The sequence below is a fragment of the Lytechinus pictus genome, chromosome 10 (genome assembly GCF_037042905.1).
Source record: "Lytechinus pictus isolate F3 Inbred chromosome 10, Lp3.0, whole genome shotgun sequence".
NCBI classification, from domain to species: Eukaryota; Metazoa; Echinodermata; class Echinoidea; order Temnopleuroida; family Toxopneustidae; genus Lytechinus; species Lytechinus pictus.
In genome coordinates this window covers 29,261,212-29,283,836 of record NC_087254.1, presented here as the reverse complement: position 1 = coordinate 29,283,836, position 22,625 = coordinate 29,261,212, and the positions used below count along the sequence as shown (strand labels likewise).

Sequence of the window (22,625 nt, the reverse complement as noted above, 5' to 3'; positions counted from 1 at the left end):
GACCCATGTATAGCCCACTCCTAATACTAACTGGAACTAGTTGTGATCAGTTGAAACCATTTAAGACTCAGTTTTCAAAACCTGGTCATTCCAGTCATGATATGGCTCCTCTAATCAACAAACGCTTGTATACGTACATTAAATATTTAAAGTCACATTGATACAAAACCTGCATTAGAATTATTGGACAATGAAACAATTATTTTTAACATTCAACGATGGCATAGATAAAGAAAAATAGAATGAATGTTCACTTGAAACGGGATCACAAGATCATCAAAAAGCAGATTAAAAAGCGGGAACTTGTTCCTCTTCTTCTTCCTTTTCATCTGAATCCATGTGTTTCTCATCTTCTCGATCTTCCCCATCCTCAGGAGAGCTCATGTGATTTCTCTTTATCTCCTTCTGTGCTTCGTATTCCTCTTGTCTCATCTCACCTTCCTCGTAATCAGAGCCTTTACTTTCCTTGACACGCTCATCCTTAGTTTCTCCCCTCTCTTGAGAACCGGATCGCGAGTGGCGACTTCGCTCTTTGGATCGTGAACGGTGTCGTCGATCACGTTGACGATCGCGATCCCGAGACCTCGACCTGCGTGACTTGCGATCGCGGTCTCGGCTTCTGTTTCTCCTCCTGTCACGGTCCCTGGACCTTGAGCGGGACCTGGTAATAACGTGTTTAAAACAGAAATAATCAGTCATAAGAGCTTTCTTCAATAGATAAATAGGGAGTTTTCGCAATTGCGACAGGGACAGATTCTACAACATAGTAAATCTACTGAAAATGCCCGTCAATTCACAATGAAAAGTTGAGAGATCTTTGTCGAAAGTTGGTGAACCGGGACAACTGATCATCGTAAAAGCCGATGCAAAATTTGCAGATACATGAATGTCGTTTGTCCAGAGTCAAGGTTGACACTGCTCTTTCAATTAATTGAGTTTCGACAAAGGCTACTATGTCATTAAGGGCTTTTGACAGGAGATTCTCAATGTACCAGAGAGCAAAGTAGTGGTTGTGAAAACTCCTTACTAAATGATGGAGAACTGGTTACAACATTTTTTCAAAAGATAATAAATGATCAGAACCTGGCAATATCATTGTTTATAATACCTAAAGAACAAAACATGATTTACATCCAATAATTGAATTTTTACTGCATTTCAAAAATAATACCAAGAATTTCATGACAGGCAGTTTGAGCTTCAAGAATTTATCAGGCATTGCATGATTTCAATAATGTTGGAATAATTAGTTATACACAGACCAGCGAAGGTTGAATTACTCTATCAGTTCTACAATGTTGAATATGAAATACTCACCTCCTCCTGTCCTTAGATCGACTGCGTCTGTAGCGACTGCTCTTAGAACGAGATCTTGAACGAGACCTGAAAGATAGAGAAGAAACATTCTCAGAAAACTATTCTCATCATGGACCATTCTTGGCCCTTATCAAAGTTAAGATTAAATGAATGTCTAAACCATTTGAGGTTTCATGCACAAATTTGTCCCATGCAAAAAGAAAGCTTTTGAAAAATCATGCATGAATCTCTTATTCATTTCAACCATGAACAAATGCATCAACTTTCTATCCTAATGGTCAGAATTTCACCATGAGATTTAATTTCTAATTCCAATAAACAGTGATTGTCAGCATTTTTCTCTTTTAAGTCTTATTATGGGTATAAAAAAAGGAAACATGTCTATTGAGCTCTGAGCGAAGAACAGGAAACATCAAATCGGTCTGTGCGCGAATGCACCCTGATCACGGATCAACAAGTTTAAAATTCATGCACCTGTGCCATTTTGTAATTAACTCATACCATGATATCAAATTGAGTTTCAGGAATGGTATCAGAAGAAAGAGCATAAATTCTCTATTCATCTACGAAAAAAATCTCAAAATAAAATACATGCCATATGTACCATAATTTCTTAGCCTTGACAGAAAGAAGTAGTAAGTGTATTTTATGACTATTCTCCACAGGAGACCAAAATTGCCCTATTAATGTTTCACAGCCAGCAGAAAACTGAATACAAAACTGTTTAATATCATGCAACCCTAAATTGTATACAATCCAACTTTGAATTTTGACTTGCCTTTTTCTGTCTCTTTCTCTATCTCTTTCCCGGTCTCTGTCTTTATCTCTGCTGCGATAGCTATCCCTATCCCGGTCTCTGTCGCGATCTCGATCTCTGTCGCGGTCTCGATCTCTGTCACGGTCTCGATCTCTGTCACGGTCTCGATCTCTATCACGGTCTCGTCTGTCTCGAGAGCTGCTCTTTGACGACGGTTCCTCTTCTCCGTCTCGCTCTCTCTCAATCCGTCTCAGTTCCCGCTGCTGTTCAGAATAGTTCTGTGATGAAAAATAAGCAAATTTGAGGAGATAACGGTTACTCACAGATAACATCATGCCGAGTCTTGTTGTAATCTGATAAACTGTGCATCATACAGGTGAACTTGCAGAAGTCGACATTGCAAATGTCAAATATTCACCAAGTCAAAGCAATTTGGTCTCAGATTATGCAAATCGTACGTTATACACACGCTTCATCTCGCCAAATTCATAGATTACAGTGGTCCCAATATATTTGAATTGGGGTAGATTACCTGAAATTTATTAATAAATCCTAGTGAACATACCACTCAACACCGAACTTTAATGATAATACTTTATTTGCAGGATTTTTTTTCAGACTTAACTTTCAAGACGAGGAAATAATTAACAGTACATGTAATTCTTTATGGTGAGACAAAGCTCTGAAAGTAACAAAGAGGTTTCATTATAAATTTATGTAGTCTATGTAAGAACTTACTAAATTTACTCATAGGATGGAGTTGTAACAACTCATTTTGATTTTAAAATAACTTCTCTCAAAACTAAAGCTCACTGCAACTACATGTACATAAGCTTCAGTATCAAAACTGTTCTAAATGCAGATATAGGGGACAAATTCATCATTTTTATGCACTAAAACCCTAAATGGACTGAGTTATTCTAAAGCCTAAACAACTGGACCTCAGACCAAGGATCACAAAGGTCACAGGATAATTCTATGTATTCAGGGGCATTTGGGGGAATAGAGCACTGATGGGCCGAAGGGATATAGAATGAACGATTTAAGATTAAAAAGATGACTTCTAAGCATAATTGTAATACTATTTACAGAGCTAGAAAACGTGAACTTGTAAGGTTGGGGTAGACTGGGGTATACAAATGAAGGTTGTTTATTTATTCCTGAAGGACATTGTCTTACCAGTAGCCACTGGAGTTTCTCTCTGATCTCAATGAATCCCAAATGAAGCTTTCCTCCAAAGTGATCAGCCAACCGACGGTCATTATCCTGCAGTCCAAGGTATGCTCCACAGACCTCGCACACACGTAGCTTCTGCTGCTGATAGGTGGATGCTGGCATCGAGTTCCTCAGTTCCTCCTGGATAGGGTCAAACCAGTTCAAGAATGTAGCCAATCACACACATTCTAATGAGTCGCATCACATGTGAGCTCTTGGTTTCTGAGACTACACACAAATGCATAAATTGCATGCATGCATTAGGTGCATAATATTTTAAATGCCAGGAAGGCTAGAGGAAGCAAGAACTTTTGTATTGCAGGTAAAATAGTGTAACAAATCTCATGTACTTTCATCATGTATGTGCTCCTAAATACCAAAAAAGCAGAGCAAAATAGCTAAACATTCACCCGAGATTGTTTGTTTAGCCCAGTGCCTAATGATTTTAGACATGTATATATATATGCCACGGCTTACATGAGGCACAGGCTGTATGATGCCCAAACCTACAACATGAAACTGCACTATTTTGTATGCTTTAGCAGCGATGATGTCATAAATTTACAGCCTCACTTGGTTGACTGTGCAAGACCTGAAAACGATCAAAATATGTAACTAATTTTTCTGCAAATATTCATATCATCAATCTCTTAATCAACGTTCTCGCCAGGTTCACTCTGACGCTTGGCGGCGCGAAGCGACGGAAGCCGCGCAGCGGCCTCGGTGCGTGCGAAGCACGCACGGGGGGAGGGTTCGGGAGGGGGGTGTCCCCCCTCCCGCGCAAAGTGCGGTAGCCATCGAAAATATCAATATCGACGAGCTTAGATTGCTGCTAAATGCACCACATTTTATGTCTATTTAATGCTTCTCCGGCCACACAGCCGTAACGGTTGCGCGAATTGCGATTGAAGCAGAAAGGCAATTACTGATAAATTAACTCCATACTTTCCAATGTTCAGATCGATATCGCTACATCCTTAGAAAGTGCGATTAATTTTGTGAATGCGTGTTGTTTCTTATGTCAATGACCGACTGCATCTACGGACCGCATGCGTAGCCCTTTGAGCTTGCGCTGCATCACGCCCTTACTAAATCCAAAGATTGTTCTGACTTTATACCTCGGTCACATTTGTTCTACGGCGGCCGTACGGCGAGTCGAAAACAGCCCTTTTAACATTTGTTGTACCAGCTGAATATAGGTGGTTTGAATAAAAATGAATAAAATGGCTGTTTTCGACTCGCCGTAGAGCAAATGTGACCGAGGTATTATTTGGAAGCCTCGTATTCATGAGACGGGGTCCCCAACTTATATAATTTGCATGGTTTCTTGTTTGGTTTATTCGATACTCACTGAAACTATAACTCTCATAAGACTTCTGTTGATGAAGTTTATACTATCAATTTCCAATCGAGATGCTTTTATCACTGTCAATTATTGCTGTGTTCATTTGCATTGTTCGTTACTCACCTACAAAATAATGAATGTGCTGTGCTCATCACGAGCGTGAGAAATATTTTTAGTCATTCATAATACTCTAATATTACGAATTTGTTTTTCTTAACTGCAATTTAAAATGTTTTGAAAGTATAGGTTAATTGACAGGAAATAAGATTTCTATTTTTACATAATACATTATGTAGGCCTACAAATACAGCGTGTGTGAAAGAGAGAAAGAGGGGTGGGGTTGTAGGATGGTCGAAGGGAGAGAGCGATAGGGGAGGGGTCGTGGCGTGGACAATGACAAGGGGATGTTGAGATCGTGTGTGTGGGATTGGTGAAGAAGTCAATATTCGAAGCGAATATATTTTTATAGACGTGTCTATACTTCTACCGATGATGACGGCCGAATAATCTTTCTTACATGTATATTTTGGTGAATTTAAAAAATATTTTCTTGCTCCATGCATGAGTGGGATGATCGATCGAGGTACGTGATTCAATAAATTGCATCACAATATCACTATAGGTGTAGTTTGAAAATCACGAACAGTTTATTAAAAATGAATAAAAGAGAAAGATCTTCTTAATTTTATAGCCCCCATCCAGCGTAAACACCATGAAGAGTTTTTGAGGTCACGAAATCAGCTGATTCGCACTCAAACAACAGGTTAACAGGTCACACACGTGGGACACATTCCAAGGGCGGGAATTCGGGGAAACCCGTTTTCAAGCACAATGATTGGCTCAACCCAGAAAGTGAATACTAATTAGATCACGTGCCATCGGCTTTGGGGCGTCTCGTTCACATTCCAACTCATTTCATAAATATCCACTCGCAGTATAATTAGGCTAACGACGTTGCCAAGACATAACTCATATATTAAAAGCACAATTCCGATATAAAACATAAAGACAAAGACAAACTTGAAAAATTCATCCAACGATATTCAAATTATACTAGCAAACTCATTGTGGGCGTGAAAAAACGATATACATATCCGATATCCTCTAAAACGTTAACACATATCAACTTCAATAATTCGTACTTGAAACGAATATCTGTGAATGAATTGCCAATTCCACTTTGTTGAATGTGTACTTCTATCGAAATCTATTGAATCACGTACCCCTCCCGCCCCAAGGTGGATTTTCCAATCGCCATAAAGATTATGCAGCCACAATCACAGTAGACACATCCATAAATGAATATTAATTTCATTCGCTACGAACAATCCCCTCCCCACAAAGTCACAAACATCCCATCATTTTCATCTACATTGCCCACGGCCACCCCCCATTCTCTTTTTTTCCTTTACACAAATTAATTTCAAATGATATTTTATTTTAAATGGTAGTTAAGCAATTGTAAAACAAATTCATAAAGCATTCACTGTGATGACTAAAAACATTTCTCAGGCCCGTGACAGGTGCGCTCATTATTTAATTGGCAGGCAAAGAGTAATAAAGAACAATACAAAATAATGAAAATACACTGTACGTATGACTCACATTAAAAAATGAGTCGTAATGATAAAAAATGTGAATAATATTAATAAAGATTATTAATTATGAAAATTATAACAGATTCAATGAATATATGAAAAAAATCAAATTAAATTAGTTTTGGATCCCATCTAATTTTGGAAGACTATCGGATCCCCGGATCAAGGATTTTGATGCCATGTGCGATTTGTATTATGAATGTGACCGTTGCGAGCGCAAGTGCAGTGGCACAGAACTTGGTAGACACGCCGTCGCGAAATTAATCAACAGTTTCAAAAGATCGATGTAGAGATCAAGACTTTGGAAATAATGGAGTAAAATCGGAATTTAAATGTGAATAAATCATTTTGATGTAAGTAAATGAGTTGGACATTATATCAATCCATTCCATTGGCTTTGTCATTACTAACGTGATCTTTGAATAGTTTTCTCAATTCGCTCTACGGCAGTGTCATCAGAAATGCATTCAATGTAGATGTAGCTATAGAGGCTGGGGCCTGGGACGAGATGAAACTATATTTCGATCGAATTTTGATAGTAAGTTTGACACACTTTATTTTTGACATAATAAGTGACAATATCAACTGAAATTCGTAATAATCTAAATTACATTGCCCAAGCCAGTAACCCACGATACCCCTCTCCCCTCACTTGTTTTTTAGCGTATTTACTACCATTTTAAAGACGTAAATAATGTGAGCAATGCGATACGCAAATGCGAGGTAAACATCTTCGCGCTTCCCACAAAAGAGATTGGGCCTCGAGTCGAGGTCGTATCGTATATAGCGCACTAGTAGTAGTGAGTGAGTCAAAGAAATCCCGGGAAGAAATCGTGGATGAAATAATCGACAAGTTTATTTTAGGATCTGAAAAGCAGATTATTTTTTTATATATTATCCAGTTTTTGTGTAGATCTAGGCCTGCTTTACAGTTGTCGGCCACGGTTGTCGAGGAAGTTCACGGTTGGCGGATTTGCCCTGAAAATTTTCAGGCTTGGCGGCGCCCGCCAACCGTGACGCGTGGTAGCGAGAACGTTGCTCTTAATAATGCACAAGTACAAGTTTTTTATGTAAGTAACAACAATCTAGGATCCATTGTATTCACAGTCTTGAAAGCGCTGCATTGCCACCAATACAAGTGCATCATTAAGCACAATGTAAGTAAGTTGAAGCCCACATCATCACAGTAAGAAATTCTAAAAATTTAACATGTTTTCTTCATTTCAAATTACCTCTTCATTTTGTCCTCCATCTACTCTGTGTAAAAAAACAATCAACTGAATGTCGAAGATAAAAAATCAGTGGATTTTCATCTGTGCTCTCTCAGGTCAACCATTACCTGGCCACAAATGCAAAGTGCATTAATTTCTATTAAGAATCTTCATTTTTTGGACATGATGTAATTCTTAGAAATACTTTCAATCAAAATCAAGATACATGTATGATATGATGTATCTCTTTTTGATCATCAATTGAGTAGTCCTTACAACTTGACTTACCTCTGCTGAAATCTTTTTCTTCCTGATCTCCTCCACCTCGGCCATGACCTCCATTGACTTCTCCACATCTCCTTCCTCTCCGAGCTTCTCAGCTTCAGCAATCTTCTTACCCAGGTTCTCTGCCATCTCATGAACACAGTCAGCCTACACGATGATCAGGAGTAAGATATAAACAAGAGAAAAAAGAACAATGGGTGTTAGTCAACGCTTCATGGTACCATGGGAAATGAAGATGGAAGCATGGTTAAGGGTGAAGGCCATACACTTCCATCACTTCATAACGGCCAATGAAAGAGCAACACACTTTTCATATTTTTCAAAGGTCAGATATTAAGAGCAAACGCTTTAAAGCACACTAAATTCAAAATATGAGTAATTTCATCTCTTCCTGGCGGCTAACTGACTCCTGCTTGCTCTTGCTGTATCTCACATTTACATGAAGCTTCGTCATTGACAGGCAGTGATTTATTCAACAATTAAAAGGAGATCTTGTGAATGCAGTACTAGCGGAGCACTTCAAATGGAACATGTGATTACGGTTCATGTGATTGTTCCACTTTGTTTTCAGAGCTCATCCAGTTCACAGAAGCAATTTTCTGGAAAATCTGAAGAGAAGCGATGAATTTCATTTGGCGATGCAGAGAAGGCAATACAATACCACAGTTTGCAAGTTGATGGCAACTCCCTAGTGTCCATATGGTGTGTTTACAAGATAAGCATGACGAATGTAACTTCACCAGGTCCACTTCATTATTGTCGGTACGGTGCTTTTCTCCAAAGGGTCAAATCAAATGCGTGCAGCCTCAGATGAAAAGTGACTTAATAGTTTGCTGTGGATAAACTTGATTACAGTACATGCATGGTGGACACTTTTTCACACTTTCCCCATCATAACGATACCAGACAGATAAACTTATATAAGCCAACAAAACACTTATCAATCTTGAGTGGAATATAAATGCATTGCTTGTGATGATGGAGATCTTACCATCAGCAGGGTACAAAAATGTTTTAATTTTAAGATAAATGATCATATTCAGAGCTGCCAAGTTGTATTTTGCATTTTCAGTATTCTTATCCCCCAAAATCAGTATTTTGACAAAAAAATCAGTATTTTTACCGTGTGAGATAAATATTTTGGATTTTTCCCAAAAAAAGTGTATTTCATAATAAAATGCTTGGCGCACTCGCCCATCACGGCGCTCAAGCTGCATGCAAGCTAAAATGTGCACTGCTCTTGCAGATGAAAAAAAAAAAAACATTGAAACTTGTGTATATCTCACCCTGGTTTTTACAAAATGATTGAAAATAAAACAAGTTACCTGAAATTACATTGATCTAATAACCATATTTGTGTACTTTGTATGAAATAGAGACATATAGAGATGATTTTTCTCAATAAATTTCGATTTTTTTTTTTTTCCTTAATACAAAAAACTTATTTTTTAAAGAAAAAACGTACTGCCATATTTTGGTTGCAAAAATGTACTAAATACGGAAAAATCGTACTACTTGGCAGCTCTGCATATTCCCTCCCTTTTCAAATCATTTTTTGATCAAGTTAACTTTGACTGTTTGACAATGAAATGTACATTTAGATTGCTTTCCATTTGGATATGTTTACATGTATGTGCCAACTGTCAATATAAGAGAAGTGTGTTGCTCTTTGGCATAAAACCAAATATTTGGGAATATTGATAGTACTACCTTATGTTTCTGGGCAATGTCAATTCACTTTAGACATTGTAATGCTGATATTCCGAAATTAACAGGAAGTAATTCAATACTGCTTGATGCTGATTAGTGTGTGGCAATAATGAAAAAGAAGTTAGGAAGTGTGTGGCCTTCATCTCTAGAGAAAGAAGAATTCTGTATATCTGATCTTGCTCATCTTTAAAATTTCCACTCATTGTGAAAAGTATACCTTTTTATAAAATGCAGAGATGTTCAATAATCTGTTTTACTTAAGGACTATGGACATGAACTTATAAACTGTTCATTTACAAAGGTTTAATTTGCATCTTGTCCTGTGGTCCAAAAACTCACGGAACAGAAGCGAAACCTGTACAAATCAAAACCAGGATTCAATTTCTAGCATCCATACCTATACAGTATTTTGGATGAAAGTCACTTGAAGTTGTCAAAAATACTATTGCAGAATCCCTATTGCACTGGGAGAGATTTTTACAGTCCTTTTTATAAGCTACATCCCTGACCCTTTTTTGTTCAATAAAGACAGAAACACAAGATCCTTCTTTCTTTAAAGGTAACAGATGAAATAATGTACATCTCACAATATCAAGTTTGGTGCGGTTCATGCAAATAAAATCTTGTCGGTGTATTACACCCTTGCAGCGGGAAGCACTGGGCCATCGTCTCTCCTACCATCTGTCTTTTAAACATACATGTAAAAAATCAATCATTGGATATGAAACGGAAGAAATGTCTCAAGGTTTTCACTTACAAAATGCGCCAAGCCAGCTATGCTGCTTACACTCTTCCCTTGATCACGCTCTCCAGGATCCTCAGAAGAGCAAAACTTGCTGTTGTTTCACAATTCATTCTATCACACTACAATATCGACAATAGATACTCACGTGTTGCCGCCCCATATTTCTTTTTTTGTTTTATTACGTACCCATACATTGTCAGCGCACTCTTGGGGGAAACTTTGAGTGTGAAATGCCATTAGAGCACTACAAATGAACAACAGATTTCCTGGAAAAACGAAGATGGCTAAAGAGAGAGGTCATGACAGAAGGAATTGTAAAGTTCCTACTGTGATAGGGTACTCTTTGGGGGGTTTCGCAAGGGTCAAATTATGATGGGAATATTGGAAATATCTCTTGTTCTCATTGTGTCAAGTACATCATGGGCACATTCTCGACATACTTTTGCCACAAGTTTGAGGATTTGTGGAGTATGCACAAAGTGTAAACAGGAACATCTAAACTCATTTTTCTTGTTATTCCAGATGACCCAATCCTAGACCTCGTACAGTTTATTTAGCCTATTTGGCAAGTATACATCATTATAAAATACTCATTAACCCCAAAACTTAATGACAGATTAAATCTTTTTAAGAGCATTACTTGAAGCTTCCCGAAAAAAAGAGGAAATATTACACCCATCACCATATATGAAAATCGATTCATGCATTAAAGTAAAATGCATAACAGCTTCTTGAAAAACCATGGAACATAGGCCATCAACAAGTATAGCAAACTCATCATAATATTGCAACAGAGGTAGAAAGGGGTTTCCAATTACAACTGTACTTAAATTATTCAGATCTACGGGGTATTACATTGATTAGCACATGTATTTCTGAGATTGCTTGTTATTATTATTTTCTTTGCTGTCAACTTACAAACTCCTTTAACATGGCACTAAAGGCAAGCGCTGCTTTCAAATGAAGCCTTGACGAGGTGTTATCTGTCCGGAGGAGAGAATGACGAACAGAATATAAAAAACCGTCCTTAAATGATGTGGGTATCCATGGGTCAAGAGACAGGGTATGGAACCTTTTAATCTTCATAACTTTCCCTTTCTTTATAACAGTTCAGCGGATCAGCAAATAAAATTAATCCCTTTTGGAAACCGAACATAGGTGTACAGTAAGATAATAAAAAACGAGAGAAATGTAATGTGTAGTCACTGTCCACACATGACTTTTTGCATAATCTTGCAGATTTTCTTTACTTGAATTTTTTTTGGGGTCACTTTCATAAATATACAATCTGTAATAATCAGGGTTTACCGTCTTGTGCAAATGACCATTTTGAATCAAAGTAGACAGAGGAAGGTGAAAATAAAAACATGCAAATTCCAAGAAAAATCAAACTTTGAATTGATTAAAAACACAACGAGTAAATGAATTTAAATTTGTCTCACATGTTATGTATATATGCTTGTTTGGAAATACAATTTGAATTTGATGAAAAGGGAACATCCAGCATACATAAAAACTAGAGCCTTCATAGGCAGGTGAAAAATATAAAATTATAGTACATGTGTACCACAAAGTATAATCCAAAGAGTTGAATAAGGTAAGACTTGGATGCAAGAGGATTCAATCAAGTGAACATCAGAATGTGAGTAATCACTTGTAAAACCTGTACTGTATGTATAAATTTCAGAATACACAGACCACAAAAGTTTTATTTCAACAAAAGTTTATTCACAGCAGGGCAAACATTTGGTGCTATTTTTCTTGCCTCTGATCTTTCATGTTGAGACCGTTGGTTGTTTTTTTTCTTCTTATTTTAGTTTCAAGGGAACAAAACTTTTGAAATTTAGGGGCTAACTTGCTCTCAGCCCCATGTATTTGTCATTGTTTTTTTTTTCTGATTTGTAGCCTGGATAATCCCTTTCATAATGTCCAATCGATGACTTTGTAAAATTGATCAATAAATATCATCTCGTGAAAAAAACTGATATAACCCCCTCCACAACCTGCCCCAAAATTGTAAGGTAGTTGGAAGAAATACGAACCTTGTGGTTGACTTCAGCACTAAGGCTTTCCTGGGTTTCTAACAATCGTTTCTTGGAGTTCTCAGTGCGTCGATCACAATCAGATATGAAAGACTGCAGGTGCTGTGTCGCCTGCAAAGAAGAAAAAAGGGGGAAAATATAAATAAGGCACTTTTGCACACAAAAATAAATTTTCTATGGTTATAATAAATGTGTTGAAAAAGGTGAGTATGAAATGCTGAGTTCTAAACTATCTTTGAAGCTTGCAGTGTTACGTTTATATCAAGGTCTACATGTAGATAATATGCAAAAATCATAGAAGTCGGGGGTAGAATAAATTGCACATGTAAGAGTTATTGGAAGAAAATGCAAAAAATTCAAACATTCAATCAAAAAAATATCAAAAAGCAACATGACTTTTTTTCATTATACTCCAAATGTTAAGCTTTAACTTCACCTTATCAAATCTACGTTATCATCTGGATATGTCTATTAATGACAATATAATATGATACGCTAATGCCAGTCTTTCAGTGAAGGACATACAGCACATTAGATAGATATAAAGTCTTCAGTTTTGGTAAATCCCCATAAAGTGCATACACTATTCAAATAGGTTATATATATACACTGTATAATGTGGAGCCTAAAACGGTTATGATTATGGGATATGGAACAAAAAGTGTTTTTATTGGATAAAGTTACCTATTTTACATCAAAATTTATTTTGAACAAATGCACAGTCAAGATTAAATATCTGCAATATTTTTTAAATTTTATACAAAACCCCTTCTCAAGCATGTAATGGGCTGATAATCTCTAGCTATAATCTTTGTAGATTTCTAATATCCAATTACTAAATTTGTAAAGTAAGTACTCAGAAGGCTGGGCATTAAAAAATTATATGTAATTGAAGCAAACACTGATAAATGATAGATTACATGTATATTGATCGCATTGAAAGGGCGTACCGTAGAACATGTATTTAAGTGAGCCTTTCAATTTATAACTTTTTTTAATAATTGACATTTTACTTTTATATCATTAACAATAAAGCTGAATCCGTTATATTATAAACCAGAAACCTAAGACTACATGTACATGTACCTGCAAATATTCATAAGTGCCAGTTCCAGCAATTTTTTAATGCTCGGAAACACTCAAATGTATGATTTATGATGTGAAGGAAAACACTGAACAATCAAATTTGACAATAACTCACAATTACTAAAGTGTGAATAAACATGCAAGTGTTGATCATTTATGAAATTAAAGATATTATGATACAGACATCCAATACTTAGCAGATCCTAATGCATTGTAAATGTGGGCCATTTTCTTTGTGGATTCAAGAGGCTTTTGCAATTGGTCATGCAACCACTGGACAATTTGGGTTCAATACTTCAATACATTTTGCACAGGATTAAAATATTTGCAAAAGATTTGATTTTTGTTTTTCTTCTGCATAACAATATGGTAACACAAATATAACAAAGAATTTTGGACAATTAATCAGAAATATACTTTGTTAAACATAAAATCTCTTGCTGAAGAAAGACTATATTCTTCATAAAATATGCTTGATAACATGATAAACAAAAACATACATTAAATTAGGAGTGGGCTATAAATGGGTGATTTTTGGTTTTACTGTGGCAACAGTTTTTTTGTGTTCCTTTTACCTTATCTCAACATGAAATGACAATATTTTTTGTCTCGGGTCCGAGAAAAAAGTGTGCCCGGCCAAAATCCAAAATGGCCGCCAAAACCCCCCAAAATCACAGTTTTGGCCACAACTTTTTTATTTGGTGGTCAATTTCTCTGGTTTTGGTGTCAATTCATATGTTTTGGTGGGCAGGCAATTTGTTTTTCCTATATTTAGTACTTTTAAACCATTATTTGTAGAGTTAAAAGGTAATTATACCTAAATTTTCCCATTTTTGTAGCCTTTTTTTCAGCCAAAAAGTGGGTTTTATCATCCTGGGGTTCTGGGATATTAGATGGTACGAGGTCAACAATAGCAAGCAGCTTCATATAGCTAGATTGCTTTTATTCCTCCACTTTAGGTCTTACGGATATTTGTGAAATATATCTCAAATAAAAGAAAATGTCATTTATCCATAGGGACTACGGTATACGGTGTACAATGCACTCTACATACTACACTGCATACATTTGTATATCCATGCATTGACCACCATGGCATATGACAAGGCCTGTATATAAACTATATTGTCATAGAAATGAGCTTCAAAGGTTTAGAATTAGATTGTGAATTTGATTCCTTGTCAGCTGATGTACATGGTGAAACCAGCAACGTAAATTACACTTACATGTAAATATCACATTATACATGTATATATACGTACATCACATTTTTAGCCATATCTTCTTCATTTGGAGGCTTTTTTTTTACCTGGTTCTGGTGTCTAACTGGCCTATGTTTATGGGGTCAGGTAAGTACTAGTATCATGGTAAGGCTGATCAACAAGCCTATCAGACTAAAGGATTGCATGCAAGTTACCATTAAGTTAACATAATGGTAAATTTTTATGCAACGGGGCCCAGAATAGCTACAGTGTAAATTACCTCTCTCCGCCCCCTGAATTAGCATACATGTATTTGACAAAACATGTCTACAATTTCTGAGACAAAACATATCTTCAATATCTGAGGCATCTAATTCTAAACCTGAGAGCTCATTTCTATGACACTATAGTTTATACAACCCTTGTTATCTGTCATGGTGGCCAATGCATTTATGCAGTGCAGTATGTGTGTACAGTACATTGTATACTGTATACTGTATAGCCCCAATGGATAATTGACATTTTTTATTTAATAAGATATATTTCACAAATATCCGTAAGACCAAAAGTGGAGGAATAAAAGCAATCTAGCTATATGAAGTTGCTTGCTATTGTTGACCTCGTACCATCTAATATCCCAGAACCCCAGGATGATAAAATCTACTTTTTGGCTGAAAAAAGGCTACAAAAATGGGAAAATTTAGGTATAATTACCTTTTAACTCTACAAATAATGGTTTAAAAGTACTAATTATAGGAAAAACAAATTGCCTGCCCCCGAAAACATATGAATAGACACCAAAACCAGAGAAATTGACCACCAAATAAAAAAGTTGTGGCCAAAACTGTGATTTTGGGGGGTTTTGGCGGCCATTTTGGATTTTGGCCCGGCACACTTTTTTCTCGGACCCGAGACAAAAAATATTGTCATTTCATGTTGAGATACATTACAAGGAATAAACAAAAACTGTTGTCATATTGAAATTACAAAAAAAGTATTTTTGACCCATGTATAGCCCACTCCTAATTAAATGTATAATTATATTGAATGAGAATGGATGACAAAAAATGATCGAAATATTAAACTGAAAAACAAAATAGAAAAAAAAACAGTTGTGATAATACAGACAATCATGATGAAAAACAACAATGACGAAAATAATTTGGGCTGACCAAAAGCTTCTGACCACCATCCTAATTAATGCTTAATCCTAATTCAGACTGGTCAAATCGTCCATCTAAAAGTCTGACACACATGTAAACTTGGATTTTACTAATTTTTAGTTAAAGTTCTGTGCACCACGTTTCCACCAAATTGGGACCTGGACCACCTCTTCACCTGGCTCTAATCTTAGGCCAACCAAAATGAGTTCACATCAAGTTTTGAGCTGGCCAAACTTCCCAAAAGGATCTAGATGGGGGAGGGGGTATAAATCACTGTCTATACTATACTTACATCAATGTGATATCCATAATCTTTGGTTTTTGCAGCTTGCTCATAATCAGCTCTCAATGCAGGATCATGGTGTTTGGAACATGCACCCAAATCAGCTCGCTGCCAATGATACAAGATATCAATATCATTCATAACAAACTATTATAACTAGGCCTGGGACTTTCGGGTTTTTTTGTTTTCGGGTACCCGTGGTAATTTTCGGGCGGGTACCCGGGTACCCGAAAATCATGTCGCTTGAAATATGACTGGTGGAAAAACCCCATAGGTGACGTCATCAAGCCATTGCCATGCGAGCCAATTTATGAATGAAAATATAGTAAGCATGCGCATTGCAAACCTCCCGTGCCCCACGCAGTATTCCATCGAAACAAGTCTGCAATACTCTGTCACCTCGTACCAAAATCGACCTAGAATTCCACTTTCCTATATTTAATATGAATTATCAAATGTATTCTCAGAGGATCTGTTTTCTCACCGATACCACACAGGTAAGCAAATTTTTATTACTTCTTGCTTTTCCGTCAAAATCTTACGAAGTAGCGTCGATATTACAACGTGTTCGTGAGTTTGTTGAATCTATCGCTACGTGAACAAAGTCAATTGATTTCCGGGTTTCGGAGCATACGAAGCACCAGCCAATCACGTTCTTGTTACCATTTTCAGTTCATCATAAACCGAAAATGGTAACACGATCGTGATTGGCTGGCGCTTCGTATGCTCCGAAACCCGGAAATCTATTGACTTTGTTCACGTAGCCATAGATTCTACAAACTCACGAACACGATGTAATATTGACGCTACTTCGTAAGATTTTTACGGAAAAGCAAGAAGTAATAAAATTTTGCTTACTTTGCTTGGTATCGGTGAGAAAACAGATCCTCTGAGAATACCTTTCATAATTCATATTAAATATAGAAAAGTGGAATTCTAGGTCGATTTTGGTACGAGGTGACAGAGTATTGCAGACTTGTTTCAATGGAATACTGCGTGGGCACGGGAGGCTTGCATGCAATGAGCATGCTTACTATATTTTCATTCATAAATTGGCTTGCGTCGCAGTGGCTAGATGACGTCACTGCGCTGCAAAAGAAACATGGCGACGATTAAACGATCTCAGTCACATCATCATCACTTGAAAAACTTGTATATTTATGGATATTTCGAGGGTAATTGGTGAGATTCAAAATGAGAATTGTGTATTTTTGTGATGAGTTACAATCATGTCTTACACTACGCAATAAAAATAAAATACATGTACGTTACTGGTGAGCAATTTTCGGGTATCGGGTATTGATTTTTCTACCCGGGTACCCGAGGCTTCCGGGCGGGACCCGGGTACCCGGGTTTTAGTCCCAGCCCTAATTATAACAGTATGTAAACTAGGATTGAGGGAAAGCATATAACTGTTCTTCAAACAACCACTAAAATCATAACCAATTGCCCAGGGAATAATTTTGCTTTACAATTTTGAATAGCATTTTTGGTCATAAGAGAAAAGCTTTCAACTAAGTAATGTACAGTCCTATGTAAAAATATGCTATACAAAAGACTTTATGTGTAGCAGTCTTAAAAAAGGTGGAGCAAATTGCCATGCGATACCAGGAAAATTATTCCGTTGCCATTTTATAAACTGTTTGACTGTATGGAGATGAAATAGAATTTCCACTGTCTACCAAAGTTGCTGAAAATCCGCATTGTAACAGCAATGAAATGCCCAGCTTTTTTTCCACACTTCCTTGGGTGTAACTTCATTGTTTAATACACTTGATTAATTGCATTTAGCAGTCATTTAAAACATTTTAAATCTGGCAAAGAAGAAAAGGACAATTTTTATTTTACTCAATATAGTCCTAGTCTGGATATCAACATAAACTTAATACCAAAATGTGTTATTTACCGTGCTGGCAAGGATATCATGAGGGCAGCAGTTCAGCAAGAATGAGCGGCAAACCTTTGGATCGGTGAAGCGAAATCGACCAGCATTTTCACCTGAAAGGCAACCAAAACAACACAATAATGGTTCCTGTTGTAAAAGAGAGTCCTAACTTCATCAAAAATAAGACATTAAAAACATGCACAAATTGCACACAAACTATTTACATACACATAGCCAATTTGTTGATAGTCTGATACCATTCTGAATGTTTAAGTCATTGATTTTGTGACCGATAGAATCATGGAAAAATGAGTGAACAACTTGCTTTAGGATAGAAAATAGTTTTTTTTATTTTAAGGGCTATTTTCAAAACAATTTTAAAACATTCCAAATCCATCGTTAGGAATCTGAGATGTGACTTCTGTTCTGATTTATTTTCCTTTTCTGCCATTGTCAGAGTAATGCGTCATTTATACTTCTTTTCAGAGTTTGTAACAAAAGTCATCTAAAATATATTTTATCTCGCTAGGACCTCAAAACAATTTTAATCTGAGATGTTTGTGACGTCTATTCTGTTTTATTTTCTTTTCTGCAGTTGTCAGAATAATGCGTCTTTTATATTTCTTCTCGGAGAACGGGAGTCCATAACATAAGGTATATGAAATATATTTCAACTCATTAAAGGTCAAGTCCACCTAAAAAAAATGTTGCTTTGATTCAATAAAGAAAAATCAGACAAGCATAATGCTGAAAATTTCATCAAAATTGGATGTAAAATAAGAAAGTTATGACATTTCAAAGTTTCGCTTATTATTCACAAATAGTTATACGCACAATTTAGTCACATGCACATGAGAGAATCGATGATGTCCCTCACTCACTGTACTTCTTGTTTTTTATTGTTTGAATTGAATATTTCCATTTCACAGATTTGACAATAAGGACCAACATGACTGAACCATAAAATGTTTAACAATGGTAATTACACATGTTCAGGACGAAATAAAACTTTTTCACAGGACAGTGAGAAAAGGTTGGTGTTGGAGTTAAGTTGGCACTCTTCAATCTAGTATATTATCTGCTCCATTAGAAAATTAGATTATGTCATATTTCATATAATAAAATACAAAAGAAATAGTGAGTGATGTCATCAGTTCCCTTCCCTCATTTGCATACCGACCAGGATGTGCATATAACTATTTTGTGAAATTAAGCGAAACTTTAAAATGTCATATATCCGATTTTGATGAAATTTTCAGTGTTGTGCTTGTTGGATTTTTCTCTTTTTATTAAAATCAATTTTTTTGTTGGGATGGACTTGTCCTTTAACAATAATAACACCCCAAAACACTTTAAAACATGTCCAGACAAAAAAATATCCATAAATTTTGAGATAAACAATTTATTTCTCAATTATATCAATTTCTGGTTAAATACTTTTATTTCTGACTTATATACTACATAGTCGTCCAAAGTAATGTATTCATTTCTGAATGTTACTGGGGTTGCCACGCAGTCAAGCTTAGCTTATAGTGGCAACCCCTGCAACCTTCTAAAAACCGATATGTTTTAATAGAAAATGCAATTTTGTTCAATGTTCTGCTTGTCAGTTATATGTATATTATTATTGCATTTTCTTTGTTAATGTGTTTATGAAAAAGTGTTGCAGAAACCAATATATGAAATGAAATATTTCTGAGATACTACATTTATTTAGGAGAGTTCTTTATTTTTGAGATTGTTAATTTTGGCCCTTTTGGCTGCCCATAAGTGCAGTGGTCACGGCCGGTAGAACATGTACATGTAATCTACACGTGGCGTGTGTGTGTGCATGCATAAATACAAAACAAGTCATGTGCAATCATCGGGTGTGAAGCCAAAGGAGACAAAGGGGGTATTATTTAGCCCCCTCTTCAAATTTATATTTTTTGATAGCAAATGGGTTACATCAGGGATGGAAGGGGTATATCTCTTTTCAAATACTGCAGCCTTTGAACAAAAAAGCTTACAGTTCCACAGCTTGTAATACACAATAAACACAACCACATTTCATATCTTTTGCTCTCCCCTCATAAGCCTGGATCTCCCCACTTCATACAGCAATTCAGCCACTCTCGTGAATCATATGACACATGCGCACACAGCATATCCACACATCATTCAGCATTGCTGGAGTCATAGAGATACATGTACAGTGCAACTTGCAAATTTATGAGTGTTGGGAGTAGCAGCCAAAAACATAATCTCATGAATAAATTAGCATATACTCCCCCCCCCTCCCCATTTCTCTGCCAAAGATCATGATATGGCAACAAAAATTTACAAGATGGTAGAAAAATGACATTAACTACTTGATTGTTGAGCTAAACTTCACTGAATATATATATTTACATGTATATACTTCATTTTATATGAACTAATTACCCCGGGGAGGGGGGGGCACTCAGTATATAATGCATAGTGGGTATGTGCCGCGGAGGGGACCCCATTTTTACACTCAGGCCAGGGCATAGCATTTTCATCTTATTGAGAAAAAGAACTAAGAAAGCCGCTCCGAAGCATAGCATTTTTTTCTTATCGAGAGAAAAGAAGAAATCCGCTCTGGCAAAGCTTCGCATATTTTTCGTTACGCCGTTCCGGTCACATTGATCCGCCACAACGAGCTGCAATTTTGGTGAAAAGCGGCCGCAGAGCCCTGTCCGACCATCGCCTCTGCGCGAGTGCACCTGGCGCCCGTGCCGCTGGGCTAGCAGCATACACGTATGCCCGTTCCATAGGGATGCACACGCAGGCGACCGTTCCAAGGACCCCCGTTTTCACAAACATTTGATTGTACATGTAGTTCCGAAGCCTGTTCCGAGGACCCTCCTTTTTACAATAAGTCTGCTCCAAGGCCCCCGGTTTTTGTCTCGCCCGCGGCACATACCTACCACTTTTTTGGTCGAGTACCCCCCCCCCCTGGGCTAATTACATGCTAATTTATTCATAAAATCATAAATTCTGTTTTAATTCATTAATTACAGCTTGTAGAGTGCTAATTTTTGCTGTACATATGCTTCATGGCATTTCTAACAACTTTTCTTAAAAAACAATGGATACCAAAGACGTTTTCTTACATATTTTTTCGCTTTTGAAAATTAACTCTTTGTGCGCTGGACCATGAACCCATCTGTACTGAATTATTTTCAGGGAGGGAAACAATGCATTGTTTGCTGAGTGTGAAATGCGAAGTTCGCACGGCACCGAATGTGCATTGGTGCAAAGTACGCGTGGAAAGGGTTAAATCACGTATTTCTGCATTTTGGGGGCTGACATGGACTACGAAATGTTGCGTAATTTTAAAACCGCATACCCGAGCATTGTAAATTTGGACTCAAAAGTCGCGCAAGACTTGGGGGAAAATATTCTTGGAATGACATGGAGCAATTTTCAAACATGAATTGTTTATCGCAAAAAATTTTGAGGCATCACACTATGCGGCTTGCAGCAGAATGCGTTTTAAAAATTTGATCTTTAATTACCCATAACTCCTTAACGAATGGTCGAATTTTCTTAATTTTTTTGTTGCTGCATTTCTAATGCAAAGAACTTTCATTTGATGTATCAATATCATTCGCCAATAAAATAGGCAATATTTATTATAATCTTAATTTTTGGGTAATATAGTATAATCATGCAGAACCGCAATGCCAATGCCATGGCCAATGCGTTGGTATACCCAATGCGTTAACGTTATGCCTCAATGCCGCCCTCATTGCCTGGGATCGAAAAGGGGGCAAGCATGCTAATTGCTATTGCTAGCTTATAGCTATGCACACTTGACAGTCCGCGCAGCTAGCTTGCTTGCCCCCTTTTAGATCCCATAACAAATTGCGGTTCTTATGACCTGTTTTGAGCTGCGCCTGCTACAGTGCTACTGCTAGCGCTTGGCCCAACACACCTGACGTGCCGCGGGCAGTCTTCTCACCCCGATATCGGCCTGCCCGGTGCTTGTGTACCACTTCCACCAGTGACAGTGTAGACGCGTCGAGCTTGCGAGCGCGAGCAGCAGCTAACGTTACTCGTTACGTTAGCAGTCCACTCGGGCAGTTCGAGTTCGACTTTACTAGGTTTGAGATCTTACCATTTCGGGACGTTCCCATCAGCTCATCGAGCATTTTCCGCATCTGTTCTTGGGCCGACATGTTGACGACCACAAATACTCCACAAAATATTTATCAACTGTGTTTTTTTAATTCTTATTAAACAGAATTTCGTATTTCTTCGGAAAATAAATCTTTCACGAATTATCAATCCAACTCCAAGCTCTCCATTAAAATACCGCATGAACGCGCGCGCACGATCGTTTATTTTTATTGCGCTACGAATCCTTGTGTCAGATCCATATCCGTCTCCTTCGAAACATAGGTCCATGTTCGAAAGCACGGGGGGGGGGGAGGGGGTCGATCTTGACAGGCCCCGAGCTCGACAGGAAATTCATGAATAGGCCTTGGTCTAATAGGGCCTGTTTCATGAATTATTCCTCCCTAAATAATTAATTTGTATAAAAACCTAGCTAACGCGTAATCGAATTAAAATAAGCTACGGGTTTATTCCGCAACAACACTGCGGCCGCGCCCCGGCCGGCCTATATGTTCCTATATGTTTTAGGCCCATATTGCAATTCAGTTGAAACCCGGGTTATGATATTTAGGCCTACTAGCTTATCCTAATTTGAGCACTTTGGGAGCCCAGTTGGAAAGTGAGGACTCTTCTTTTTTTTTTTTTTTTTTGCTTTTCAA

At 37.1% G+C, this 22,625-nt stretch overlaps 1 protein-coding gene across 1 annotated transcript; it reads right to left on the bottom strand.

Moving 5' to 3' along the window:
- LOC129269434 (putative RNA-binding protein Luc7-like 2) lies at window positions 1–22,174 on the bottom strand. Its single transcript, XM_054906936.2, has 9 exons — window positions 21,968–22,174; window positions 17,866–17,957; window positions 15,969–16,067; window positions 12,226–12,336; window positions 7,732–7,875; window positions 3,254–3,430; window positions 2,096–2,352; window positions 1,318–1,383; window positions 1–661 (listed from the first exon to the last, which is right to left on the bottom strand). The coding sequence occupies exons 1-9, from the start codon at window positions 22,026–22,028 to the stop codon at window positions 289–291; spliced, it is 1,380 nt and encodes a 459-aa protein (XP_054762911.2). The 5' UTR covers window positions 22,029–22,174; the 3' UTR covers window positions 1–288.
- Between the last annotated feature and the right edge of the window lie 451 nt (window positions 22,175–22,625).